General features: G+C 39.6%; 1 protein-coding gene across 1 annotated transcript in view; it reads right to left on the bottom strand.

Moving 5' to 3' along the window:
• Window positions 1-14,640, bottom strand: part of COL28A1 (collagen type XXVIII alpha 1 chain) — a 182,326-nt gene that overhangs the window by 16,745 nt on the left and 150,941 nt on the right. The window contains exons 28-31 of the mRNA XM_032753457.1: window positions 6,856-6,924; window positions 6,093-6,173; window positions 5,968-6,003; window positions 798-834 (exon numbers count right to left, since the gene is read on the bottom strand). Of these exons, the coding sequence (XP_032609348.1) occupies window positions 798-834; window positions 5,968-6,003; window positions 6,093-6,173; window positions 6,856-6,924 (223 nt within the window). The remainder of the gene's footprint in view (window positions 1-797; window positions 835-5,967; window positions 6,004-6,092; window positions 6,174-6,855; window positions 6,925-14,640) is intronic.

The raw sequence follows: 14,640 nt of genomic DNA, 5'->3' as shown, positions 1-14,640 counted from the left end.
AAACCATCAGGAAATCATGTGCTATTTTTATAGGGCTTCTAGAACCCAGAAGCCATGTCTAGATTGGTCTCTCACTAGAGAGACTCCCAGGCTGCTTCTTAGGCCCAGCAGTCTTTTAGGGAATAAGCTGGTTCTGGGATTCTCTGTATAGAAGGACAATATGCCTGCCTCTGACCACTTTAAGCCCAGAAGATTCTCCCATCATTATTCCATTAGTCTCTTGTCTTTTAGCTAATTTCTTTTCTTTACTTCCTCTTTCTGGTAATTCTAAGTCTACCATTCAGTCATGGAAGCATTTAGTAGTTGTGAAGCAAGGTGAACACCTGACTCTGTCCTCCCACCTTTGGGACTGAGTACAACTCAAAACTCTACTCAGAAAGAATTCATGGCTTCAGGAAAAACACAGACATTCTAATCACCAGCTAGGCTGGACTCAAATACCAGTTTCGCTCTTGTAGTCATATTTCCTTTGTTGAGTTTTTCTTCTCAGCTCAGGTAAATGTCACTGAATACAAACGAGCACCATGCTAACAAAAGGCCCGGCTGCCTACATACTCTAGGCCGGCACCTTCACATGCCTTAACCAGCCTGGGAAGATGATTTTATTTTCTTACATCAGGATTCCCACAGTCTCTCTTACTGCTTCCTTTCAGTTACCATTGACTTTTCAAATGAGCTTCACATTTTCCCACTAGCTATATAATATATATCTAGACGAACACATTCTCTCACCAACACAGTACATAGTGGGGCTGATACTTTAAAGAGATGTTTTTTTCTTGATAGTCAAATCTTACCACATATTTCTGTAATAAGTTTGATAATTTCTTCTTTCTAGGGGATAAAAAGAAAAATGTATTACTATATGTATGACTATAATATTTTTCCTGTAGCCATAAAAGATATTACAATCAGCATTGGACCATTTGATTTAATCCTTCCACTGCAGAAAATAAAATAAATAACACAGAAGTCAAAAGTTGACTATAATAGACCATAACTAAAATGCGTTTGAGCTGTGAAACTTAACAGCTGAGACTTTTGGAATTCAAATTGCAACTGCAGCATTTATCAGCTGTGTGACCTTGGGCATTTGGTGCCCTAAATCTGTGTCTCAAGGCTATGGTATGGATTAATCAATATTAATGCACACATTAGCACAGGGTCTGGCAACTGTAACATACCTACAGTGCTGTGGTGCTATATATACACTCAGTTATACAATTTAAACCACATGTGCTGAGCAACCAAGACAAGCCCTAATGCCTACAGAGAATTCCTTCTATGCTGTATTTTCTCTTCTTTTTCTGTACCAGTTCCTGATTTTTCAAGTCCTCTCTTCAGCTTCTTAACACTCTCACTTTGGCTCTTCTGTGACATTTCCCCATGTTCCTGAATGCTCTTTCCTTGTCCTGCTGCCCACGAGCTCCATCAGAAGGGCCTGAAATGAGCTGGGTACTAGAAATAAAGCTGCCAATGCCCTTCCCTCTGCAGTGTGTTTATAAGTAACTACAATGATACTAGAGAAGGCAAGATTCTACATTTGTCAAACACTTGAAGCTAAAAGAGATGATTAACAGAAGCCTAGATCTCAACAGGAAGGACCAGTGGACCCAATCTAAGAAAATAAAGTTTAATAGGTGCAAAAGTAAAATTTTTAAGAACAAATCTATAATGTCAAATCGAGGTGGAGGTGATGTAGCCTGTAACATGGCTTAAAAGTAGAATATATGGGGAATATTCATAGTATTTTAACTTTTTAAACTGTAAACTAAGTAAAAGCTAATGATTCCAAGTGGCTATTTAAAAAGAACATCTACTGCAATGCTGAGTTATATAATACAATTCTACAAAATGAGAGTCAACAGTCTTCTTTTTTTCTAGGCCTTGTCATGCTTTTCCACATTTAAAAAGGCATTTTAAAAAATGTGAAACAAGAACATGTATAGAAAGGTAAAATGTATGTATTTATATATTTATATTAAGTATATCTAGAAAGGGGAATATATGTATTTATATATTTATGTTTGATTTTTTATAAATGGAGAAAATACTATACAGCAAGTTTTATGGTTATAATTTGTCACTTAATACTATATTATAATTCATTTTCCACATTATTAAGGATTCTGAAAAACTTGATTACTGAAATTGAATGTATGGCCACTTAAAGGCTCTGTGATACACACTCTCATACTGTACTTTAGAAAAGTTGTGGTAACTGACACCTCCAACAGTAGTATATTACAATATCTGTTTTATTTTAGCCACACAATACCGGCTATTATTATTATATCATCTTTGTCAATTGGTAGAGCAAAATCTCTCATTGTTTTAAATTACACTAATTAAATTATTCATGAGGCTACATTTCATTTCATATGCATGTTTCCAAGTTGTATTCTCTTGTGCATATCTGTGTATGTTGTCTTATCTTTTTCTATGGGAATATTTGCTTTTTATTCACTTATAAGAGCAATGCATGTACAAGGTTAGATTTTAATTTTGCAAGATATTTTGTGGCATAATCAGGTTTAAAATGCTTGAAGTCACCATATATATTAATTTTTTCTTCATGTTCTTTGCATTTAAGTGACTGGAAGAGTTCATTCCTTCCACTAAAATCAATGAATAACTACCTTGGCTACTTGGTGCCAATGATGAAGGCATCGTATTTATACCCCTTAAAGGATTCACAGTCTAGGAAGAAGCAGACAAACGAAGACTTTCATAAGTGCTATGGAGACCCAAGGAACCATCTCGATCTGCTGGGAATTCCTGGGGCAGGAAACTGGGGATGGGACTGTGGTCCAGGGAGGCAGACTCTGACCAGGTTGGGACAGGGAAGGGGAGCGTTCAGGCAAGGTGGTCGGCCTTCTATCAGAGCATACTGCATTACAGTACTCGAGTAAACTTATGAATCAGGGCACATAGCAGAAACAATGACAAGAAATGTTGGAGACAGATGGACTCTTGAAGACCTTGTGTCATGTTGAAGAGTGTGAACTTTATCCTGGCCAGTGGGACTCACATGATCCCTAGGCAGAGAAGAGCTCTGGTGGAACTTATTTAAGAGAGATGATCATAGCAGCCAGTGGAGGGGTCTGAGGTTCCTAAATAATTCAGGCAAAAAAAAAAAACAACAGGCATCAGAAGACTGTGGTAGTAGCAATGGATGAGGAGGACAGGCCTGGAGGGACATTCCAGAAGAAGAATGAGGGGCTTGGTGAATAACTGGAAGAAAGGATGAGGGAAAGGAGTCTAAGAGGAGGCAAATGACAGTGGGGCCATACTCTGAGAGAGGAAGGAGTGGGATAGGGACAGGTTGGTAGCTCATGAAGATGACTGAGCCCAGCTTGAGTCTGGCTGAGTCTCATACGTCTGTAAGACATCCACCTAGAGATGTCCATGGGCAGCCAAGGATGTAAGATCTGGTGCTCGGGAGAACTGTCCAAGCAGGAGGCAGATTTAAGAAATGCCAATGTACAGTTGGCTGTTAAAACAGGGACTAAAAATAAGATTGCCTGGAGCAGGGCTTCTCAGCCTTTTTAAAACCAGTGTGTTTCCCCTTCCCCACATTTGATAAATATATTCTTTCTGCTTAAAATAAAAACACTATTTTTTCATTCACTATATACTTTCACTGTACTATTGAATTAGCCTTTTCAAACTATATGTCCCCCTGCCTTTAGTGGCTGCATTCCCTGAGAGTTTGAAGACAGCAAAGACTGGGGCCAGACACTGGGAAATGCTAACACCGAAGTGACAGGTGGAGAAACAGAGTCTTTTTAAATAATTTTATGAGATGTATTAAAACATGTAACGCCATCAACGGCATTTGCCTCTTAAAAGAGGAGTTTGTTAGTCTGAAATGAATCTGCACAATTGACAGCTATTGGGGGACACATTCAATCACAGAAAGGATGAGACGGGGAGAGGAAAGAGGCCTTCTGAGAACAGCTTTCTTGGGGGAGCAGCCTGAATTTGGTATCAGACAGGCCACCTCTAGCTATAAGGGCTCTGCTATGTGCCAGCTAGTTGACTTTGGGCGTAATGTCCAACCTGACTTGTGTGTCTCCATTTGATGTGGAGATACTGTCTACCTCATGGAGCTGTCATGCAGATTAAAGGTGGGATCTTAGGTAAGAGAAGGTTATGGCCATCAGCCTGTCACTGTCTTCTTGTACCACAACCCACTAGTCCTACACTGCTTGGGGGTTTGGCCAGCATTCATGCCATGAACCAGTCCTCATTTCCAAGCTCTGTCCAAATCCCCTGAAACCATCTGCTGTTTGGCCACCTCTTGGCTGGGCCCATGCATCCAGGCCAGTGCTTCAGCTCTCCAAACCCGTGGCCATTTCAACCGAGAATTCTGGAATCCCATGCATCCAGGGTGTGGCACAGAGGGACATATGTGCATGCCCTTTGGCCCCAAGGACTTCTCACCTGGAGGAGGGAGTGCAGCTGGAGAAGGACGAGGGTTCCAGAGCAGGAACACCCTGCAGTACTAGGTAAGGAGCCTAACATGTACCGGTGTAGAGGAGCCTAACACAGAGCCTGTCACACACTAAATTCTCACTTAATGCAAATTCTCTTTTCCTTCACTCTTCTCGTCTTGCTAGTCTCTTCTTCCAGAATCTAGAAAGCCAAAGTCAGCAGAATGATGTCCCTACTTCTAAGGTCTCTGCCTCTTGGTTGAAAAGCTTCCACTCAAGAGATAAAGCCTATCCCGCCCTCAAACACCATCATACACCATTTTGTCTGCTCTGGGCCCCCAGACCACATCTTCTATCATAGCATTTATTACTCTGTAGGTGAACATCTTTGTTGTCTTTCTCTCCACCAGGCTGTGAGCTCTCTCAGTTCCAAGAAGTAGCCTCACTCTCCACTATTTCCTCAGTGCCTATTTTGGAGCCAGATCCAGAGTAAGGTTTACTGGATACATCCAATAAAGGTTGGTGAAATGAATGAATAAATAAATGAATGGAGAAAGGAAACCAGTCCCTCTCCCCATGTTGGGACAGTAGGGCAGGTATAAACCTACAGGGAACGTTCCTCTGCTCATTTACATACACTCTCCCCTGCTACTTTTGGGGAGAAATTGTGCATATGTAGCTACTTCATCTACTATGGGCATCTTTGGGGGGTCTGACTTGTGGTGGGGAACAACAAAGAGAAAAAGGCAAACAGCCCGCAGAACACATGTGCAGTTCTGTTGGTCACATGCCCAGCTCTCAGCTCTTGCCTTCACCACCTGAACTGCCACTCCCTCACACTTGGATGTTCCTAGTACAGTACATTGAATCAGCCCCGTTAGACCACAACCCTGGAAAAGTCCAACAGGAAAAAAGGAAAAGGTCTCTGATTTTCCTCAACCCCAGAAGATGGATTGCCTTCAAATCAGAAAGGAAGAATGAGACTTTGCCTTCCACTCATGAGACTTTATAGAGTCAGTTTTCTGTTCTTAGTGGTGTGGGGAGAAGAACAGGGAAACGTTTATAGATGCTCAAAAAATACTTATTGAATAATTGAATCAATATATAACTGTAATCCCAATTTTGTGATTGCTGCTCTCCTCAGAGCACTTCTAAAGGAACTAGTTCAGAAAAAAAGAGTCCTCATTCTAAAATGAGATAGACCACATAAGGTCATTTGGTAATCTGGCTTTTTTGAAACAGCTCACCTCCTTGTTGGCCAGTAACAGCAGTGTGATCATCTCTACCAAGGATCTGAGTGGAGTAGTCACACACACCCACCATAAAGCAGGACAAGGTTTTATTTCTCCCCTCATAGTCAGATTCAATTACCTCATGCATCTAAGTCACCACTGGGCTGGTAGTAGCTGCTCTCATTTAAACAGAAACTGGGATTCTGCATCCAAAAAATTCATAATTCTAAAGCTAAAGCATGAATGCAACAATTTTGCAAGCACAAAACCCTGAATTACCCTCTAGAATGGATACTCACTGTAAGTCCTAGGTCTCCTTTGGGTCCTTGTAAACCCTACTTAGTGGAAGAAGAGTAAAATTCAATATAGGTTGGAACCAGTTACAGTATAAAATCACAGTGAGACATTAAAAACTACTTCTTGCCTGTTTTCCTGGAGATCCAGGCTCTCCAATTTCTCCTTTATCACCTTTCTTTCCCACATCGCCCCGTTCTCCGTGCTCTCCCTTTACACAATAGGGTAAAATGATAGGTTCAGAATGTGAATCTAAAAGCCAGATAAGAAAAGCTCATAATTTGGTTTATCTGCAACTGGCATCTCTTGAAGACCTTCAGTTTTTGTTTATACAAATGCAGTATTTGAAAAAAAAATTGGGGGTAACTTATTTACATCCCATCAGATACCATAATCTAATTCATGATGAACCAGAGGTCTCAGAGTGAAGAGACCTTGAGATATAATACCATCTAATCAGCTCACCTTTCAGGACATACAACTATTACACAATTTATCGGGTACCTGAGTTATCTGGTATCTCCTACATGGTATGTCGTAAGTATGTTGTAAGATAACTAATAAATCCTTTATTAGTTATCTTCTGAGAATAAAGAAAATGAGATTTTTTTAAACATAGAGATGGGATCTCACTATATTGCTCAAGCTGGTCTTGAACTCCTGGCCTCAAGCAATCCCCCTGCCTCAACCTCTCAAAGAAAAGGACATTTTATAAAATGAACCTATTTATAGGTAGAAAAAGCAATGCATAAGGATTTTATTTCAAGTGGATTGTTTTTCTTCTGAGAGTTGTAAGGGGAAGTGTGACACATATATGAGAGTTCTTCCAAAGTTAAAGTTAAGCTATTGAGATCCTAAGCCTAAGCATTTCTCTAAGATCCTGAGACACTTACCTTCTGGCCTGGGAGGCCATGGCCCATTGTGCCCTTTGGGCCTGGGAAGCCTTGTGGTCCTTGTTCCCCCTACATAGGATATGAGAAAGAGATGTTCTATTAATTTCCCAGGATAGCTTGGATATTCTTTGGGTCAGAAACACACTTACAGTTTAAAACTGCATTATAGTATTATCTAAATATTGGGGGAAATATATATATATATATGCATATAAATACATACGTGTATGTGTGTATGTGTATGGCTCAATGGTTTGCTAGCAAGTGTTTAACAACTAAGACTAGGATAGGAGTGAGGGCTCTGATTTATGCCATTTGCCTATTTCTGTGGTGTAAATACTTTCACTGTGGCTAATTTCAAGCTATGAGCACATCAACCAGTTCACACATAACAGATAGCTGCTATTTCAGCTATGGTAGTAAAGGTGGGTTTCATCTTCTTTACATTTTTCCATGTTTTCTGGTATTTTAAAAAACACATGTTATTGGCTGGGCATGGTGGCTCATGCCTGTAATCCCAGCACTTTGGGAGGCCGAGGCAGGTGGATCACCTGAGGTCAGGAGTTTGAGACCAGCCTGGCCAACGTGGCGAAATCCTGTCTCTACTGAAAACACAAAAATTAGCTGGGCATGGTGGCGCGCATCTGTAGTCCCAGCTACGCAGGAGGCTGAGGCAGGAGAATTGCTTGAACCCAGGAAGCAGAGGTTGCAATGAGCTGAGATTGCACCACTGCACTCCAGCCTGGGCAACAAGAGTGAAACTCCATCTCAAAAAAAAAAAAAAGAAAAGAAAAAAAATGTCATTTTAATAACGGGGAAAAGAGTATATAATGCCAAGTTAATGTTTATGTAATTCCCCTTATACTGTTAGTTCCGTCTCTTATAATTTGTAGCAACATTCAGGACTTGTTTCCAGATTTCTCCATCACATTTTAACATTATTTCTTGCCCCACCAAAACCACACAGGTTCCAAGGGGTTTCATGGTGTGGAGCAAGAAACAGAAACAATCACTAGCAAGTATAGAAAGTCATAGTTCTAATGCTCCTTGGATCCTATACTCAATCCTTATTTGAGTCTGGATAATTATTAGTGATGAGTCTCTGGCAAAGGCTTGAAGGACCATGGGCTCCTCAGGATTGATCTGTGGTTTTCAAAACTATCCTGATCATCCCCACCAAGATCATTGGCATGCTTGATAAAAATTGCATCTCCCAGGCCCAACCTCAAACCAACTAAATGAGAATCACAGGTGAAGGTAAAGGCAAAATATGCATTTTGCCATAAAAGTCTGCTAAAGCTTGAGAGCCACTACTCCAGGAGGCATGATGGGATTTATGAGGCACTCCTGGAAGGGGCCACAGAGGTTTGCTTGGAGACCATTACAACTTTGGGCATCTCAACATCCTTAAGCCTCCTTTACCTTGTTCATTGGCTGTGAAGCTTTTTTCAAATCAAAAGGGCCCATTCTCTTTTAAATTGTTATAATGAAATATTTCAAAACACAAATCATATAGAATAAAGTAAACACCTATCTACCACATTAAAAAATAAAACAGATACAATTCAAACTTCTTAGGTACTCATCCCCAATCCTATTTCCCTAAGAGAGAAAATCTCTATCTGAAATTCATATTTATCATTCGTATCCATGTTTTTATGCTTTAACTACATTTCAAAATAATACATCTTCTTTTGTTGTTTGTGTGTTTTCTGTTTTGTTTTTTTGAGACAGAGTCTCACTCTGTCACCCAGGCTGGAGTGCAGTGGTGTGATCTCAGCTCACTGCAGTCCCCACCTCTCAAGTTCAAGCGATTCTCCTGCCTCAGCCTCCTGAGTAGCTGGGATTACAGGTGTGTGCCACCATGCCCGGCTAATTTTTGTGTTTTTAGTGGAGACAGGGTTTCACCATGTTGGCCAGTCTGGTCTCAAACTCCTGACCTTAGGTGATCCACCCGCCTCGGCCTCCTAAAGCGCTGGGATTACAGGCATGAGCCACTGCACCTGGCTGATATTTTTAATATTTTAAGCTTCCAATAAATGATATATTTATGCATCCAATTTTTAAAAAAACCTCAACATTATCTATTTGAAATTTGTGTGTGTGTGTGTGTGTATATATATATATATATATATATATGAGGTTCTAATTTATTGATCTTCTCTCTGCTATACAGTATTTCATTAAATAACTGAATACAACTTATCCATTAGCCTTTTGATGTACATTTAGGTTATTTCCAATATTTCTGTATTAAAAATAATATTTTAAAAATATCCTTTTATATGCCTTTGCACACTTGTATACATTCCTAGGAGGAAACTCTTACATCGAAACAAATATTATATAAAATGGTACAAAATAAAATGAACACAGTACAGATTCTCTGAAGTTGAACTAAAGGGCTCAATTCTTCACACACCCATCCCTAACCTCTCGCAGCACATTGGCTTGACTGAACTCTAAGGTTCTTTTTATTCTCTTACATGTGTTTCTAAACTGGTTGTAGGTATGGGGTTATGGTATTGCCTCCCCAATTCAACACCAGAGGACTTAAAACAAGTTCTTTACAGTGGTGAGACTACAGAGAACTTAATTCACTGAATGTCTTTTCACTTTGGTATCTCTTGAGCCAAGCCCAGCGCAGTAACATACTGGGCCCACTAGGAATGGGTATGCAGTGTTGCACTGCAATGTCTTGGGCCCACCTAAGGAGGCTCACCCCGAAGAGGAGTGCTTCCTCTGTTAGTTGCTTAGAGGGAACAAGTAGGGATGATTGGTCTTCTTTATTCAGTTTAAAGTCAGGATAGAATACAGTAGTCCCCCTTTATCTGTACTTTCACTTCCCATGGTTTCACTTACCCACAGTCAACTGTGGTTGGAGAATAAGTGAGTACAGTATAATAAGATATTTTGAGAGAGACCACATTCACATAACTTTGATGACAGTATATTGCTTATAGTTGTTCTATTTTATTATGTGCTTGTTAATCTCCTACTGTGCCTAATTTCAAATTAGACCTTATTATAGGTATGTGTATACAGAAAAAACATAGCATATTTAGGGTTTGGTAGTATTCAAGGTTTCAAGCACCCACTGGGAATATTGGAATGTATCTCCTGCAGATAAGGAGGGACTACTGTAATCTTTTCCCACCAGGAAACTTGGTATCACTGGGAGCCCCAGAACCCTGGATAGGAATTTGTGCCAGTTAAATAAGCCCTAAACATTAAACTGACACTGGCATTCTAAGATGAAAATTCAATCAAAAAAAGGAGAGGAGAAAAATTTGTCTTGTTTCCAAAGATGGCACTCCCAACATAGGTGTCATGAAGATAAACAGGTGGGAAGGTATAGATAACACAGAACAACCTCATTATGCTCACTGCAAAACATGCTCTAATAGGAGTGGATCTGCAGCCTGCTTCTGAACATGAAGGTTAGTGGGGTCTGCCTACATACAGACTAGAAGCCAGCCCCCAGAGTGATATGCAGGACTGCAGGCAGCTACCTGCCTGAGGTTATACCATCTTCTTCTGTTCAAATCAAAAGGAAAACAAACACAAATATTATAGGAAAGATATCCTCTTAAGAAAGATGTCTTGGTAAATTACACTTTGGTATAAAGTTGTTTTCTCAGATTTTCTGTGGTGGTGAATGAGGACATTTTCATTCAATGAGGTACCTGGTAGAAGGTTTGGGTTGCAGGGGAGATGCATCAGACCGCTGTACCTAAGTTAGGGGGTACAGTTGGCCAGGGATAAGAGAGACTAAAGGCTCATGGGAGAACAGTAAGAGGAAATCCATGGTTGGCTTTGTCTCAACCTGAAAGGACAGAACAGTGTGATAAACAGAGGAGCTGAGACTGTGGTGTGATGGTGAATTATCACTGGGAGTTATATGTTTAAACAAAGTGAATCCAGAAAGAATGCCATACCTTTCTGACAATTACTCAGAATAATTATTTCTTTTGCAATATTTCAGATTCCTCCAGTAGCTAATACAGAAGATGTCCAATAAATGTTCATGACTAACTAGCTGCCTTTAAGAAATGACACAATTTCCTAATATAGCTAAAACCTATTGTTGTAAGGGGAAGTATGACACATGCCCTGAGGGAAAAAACATTAGAGTAGCAAATTATCGTGTTAGGATAATGTTCGGGAATTTCTTTTGCATTACTTCACAATATAAATATTTTCGATATAATTGTTAACACTATAGATATTGCAGGCAGCTAGATTTCCCTATAATAAAGGCAATTCATTTTCTTTTTAATTGCTAGTTTCCCTTCAAAATACTTAAAGGCTTCCTATAACTTTCAGAGTAGACTATCTAGCTAACAGCCTTTAGCAAGTAAATCCATGTCTGATCTTGGCAGAGGTGAATGCTATCCAATCAGACTTTTAAATGTATAAGTCTCAGGAAAATGATAAACAATGATTTGAGTGTGGGTCAGAAGCAACTGCAGGAAACAACCTATTTTATTGGAAGCTATAATTAAATCTAAATTTCAAACCCTGGTTAATCACTATATCACCACATTAGATGTGTCCTGATAAAGATGTGATCATTTTCATTTTTCAGATGACTGCTTGTTCTCTGGGAGAGAAATTTCTAAGAATAATGCACATCTACCTGAATGTTTCCATTGATTTATTTTTGCATTACTGATACATCAGGAAACAGTGATTTTTCTTTCGAAAAGTTTTCTCAGTAAGGTGTGGTAAGAAAAAAATCAAATTTATAGATGATCATAAAATGTAAAATGGACATCTGGCTTCTGCCAGTGTGAAGAAAAGTGGAAAAAATGCTACTCTCATTCTTAAAGCCCCAACAACAAAAAATGAGAACTAATCTGTGAAGTCACAGCTTTTCTTGAATCCATCATAGAGCTGTGGTTGCAGGGCAACCAGCCAATTCAGCATCTAAGGAAAGTCAAGATCCTTCAAGGAGACACAGGCTTGGATATTCACCTACCTGGTGGAGGTGCCACATGTTATACAAGCTGGTAAGAATTTAGCTAAAATTTTTAACAGGTTGCTAAAGCCTGAGTGTGGGATAGCAGGAGGGGATAGGACCCCTGGGAGCTGCAGGCACAAGGGAAAATCACAGCTACTCACAGACTCTTCTCAGGGACTTTGCCGGTGCTCAAGAGAAAGACTGGGGCCAGGACTAGGGTCAGGAGTAGGCTTCCCTTGTGGTGCCAGCCTGGGAAGGGAAGCAGCAGTCCCACAGGTCTCAGTCAGTTTGTGCTGCTATAACAAAAATACCATAGACTGGGTGGCTTATAAACAACAGCAGATTATTTCTCACAGTTCTGGAGGCTAGAAAGCCCACGATCAAGGAATTAGCAAATTCAGTGTCTGGTGAGGGTCCGTTTCCTGGTTCATAGGTGGCACCTTCTTGCCATGTCCTCACATGGTGGAAGGGACAAGACAGCTCCCTGGGGCCTCCTTTATAAGGGTGTTAATCCCATTCCTGAGGGCAGAGGTGACCTATCACCACCCCAAGGCCCCACTTCCTAACACCATCGACTTGGGGGTTAAAATTTCATCATATGAATGTGGTGACCATATGAATTTTCAGACCACATTCTGTTTCCTTTTGAAGGAAACAGAATAAACCTTGCAAGAATGAATCCTGGGCCCAGATCTTCAGAGATGCCCTACTACTTGGGGAAGGTCAGGAAACCATGCCCAGACCATTAGAGGCCTCCTCGTATGGGTTTGCTAGAACACAAAAAACTACATACTAAAAAGGGTAAATTTTACTGCATATAAATAATCCTTTACTAAAGAATAAAACAATACTTTAAAAAGTTGAAAAGAATTAAATGAACACTTGGAAAAATTTAAATGAGTTCTATAGATTAAATAGCATTGTATCAATAATTTTCTGATGTTTATTATTGTACTGTGTTATATAAGAGAATGTGCTTGTTTGTAGCAAAAATACCGATGTATTAGGGGTAAATGGGTCCCAAATCTGAATTTTGCTCTCAAGTGTTTCAGAAAAATAATATGACACACATATATATATATATGCACGAAGTGTTTGATACAGCAAACGCAGTAATATTAACATTTAGAGAATCTGGGTAAAGGATATATAAAAATTCTTTGTATTTGCAACTTTTTTTGCAAGTCTGAAATTATTTGAAAATAAAAGTTAAACATTAATATATGAAATGAATGAATGAATAAATGTACCAAATGGTTGCAAAAAGATGTCAGCTACCACTGCTGCAGTGGCTAAAGCATATGAGTATACAGGTACTCTGCCTACTCAAAGTTCGGGAGCCCAAAGGCTAAAAGAACATCAAAAGACCTAAAACAAAGCTACAGGTGTGGATTTCTCCCTACGCAGAAACAGCTTCTGCTCTTTGAATTCAGGAGGCTTCTACTGTTACCAGAAGCCTCTATACTTCCCTAGGATTTATGGTCATACTAATTTCAGTTCAATTTTTTTTATTATAATTTCTGGGGTACATGTGCAGAACATGGTTTGTTACATAGGTATGCATGTGTCATGGTGGTTAGCTGAACCCATCAACCCATCATCTACATTAGACATTTCTCCTAATGCTATCCCTCCTCTAGCCCCCCCACCCCGACAGGCCTTGGTGTGTGATGTTCCCCTCCCTGTGTCCATGTGTTCTCTTTTTTCAACTCCCAGTTATGAGTGAGAACATGCAGTGTTCAGTTTCCTGTTCTTGTGTTAGTTTGCTAAGAATGATGGTTTCCAGCTTCATCCATGTCCCTGCAAAAGATAAGAACTCATCCTTTTTTATGGCTGCATAGTATTCCATGGTGTATATTGCTACTTTTCTTTATCCAGTTTATCATTAATGGGCATTTGGGTTGGTTCCAAGCCTTTGCTATTGTGAACAGTGCCACAATAAACATTTGGGTGCATGTATCTTTATAGAATGATTTATAATCCCTTGGGTATATACCCAGTAATGGGATTGCTGGGTCAAATGGTATTTCTGGTTCTAGATCCTTGAGGAATTGCCACACTATCTTCCATGTGGTTGAACTAATTTATGCTCCCACCAACAGTGTAAAAGCATTCCTATTTCTCCATATCCTCTCCAGCATATGTAGTTTTCTGACTTTTTAATGATCACCATTCTAACTGGTGTGAGGTGGTATCTCATTGTGGTTTTGATTTGCATTTCTCTAATGACAGTGATGATGAGCTTTTTTTCACGTTTGCTGACTGCATAAATGTCTTCTCTTGAGAAGTGTCTGTTCATATCCTTCACCCATTTTTTGATGGGGTTCTTTTTTTCTTGTAAATTTGTTTAAGTTCTTTGTAGATTCTGGATATTAGCCCTTGGTCAGATGGAGAGATTGCAAAAATTTTCTCCCATTCTGTAGGTTGCCTGTTCACTCTGATAATAGTTTCTTTTACTGTGCAGAAGCTCTTTAGTTTAATTAGATCCCATTTGTCAATTTTGGCTTTGGTTGCCATTGCTTTTGGTGTTTTAGTCATGAAGCCTTTGCCCATGCCTGTGTCCTGAATGGTATTGCCTAGGTTTCCTTCTAGGGTTTTTTTTTTATGGTTTTAGGTCTTAAGTTTTTAATCCATCTTGAGTTAATTTTTATATAAAGTGTAAGGAAGGGGTCTAGTTTCAGTTTTCTGCATATGGCTAGCCAGTTTTCCCAACACCATTTATTAAATAGGAAATCCTTTCCTCATTGCTTGTTTTTGTCAGGTTTGTCAAAGACCAGATGGTTGTAGATGTAGTGTTATTTCTGAGGCTTCTGTTCTGTTCC

This window comes from Hylobates moloch, unplaced genomic scaffold (assembly GCF_009828535.3).
Source record: "Hylobates moloch isolate HMO894 unplaced genomic scaffold, HMol_V3 SCAFFOLD_1, whole genome shotgun sequence".
Lineage (NCBI taxonomy): Eukaryota > Metazoa > Chordata > Mammalia > Primates > Hylobatidae > Hylobates > Hylobates moloch.
Note: the sequence above shows the minus strand (reverse complement) of the source record. Positions and strands in the feature narration are given on the sequence as shown.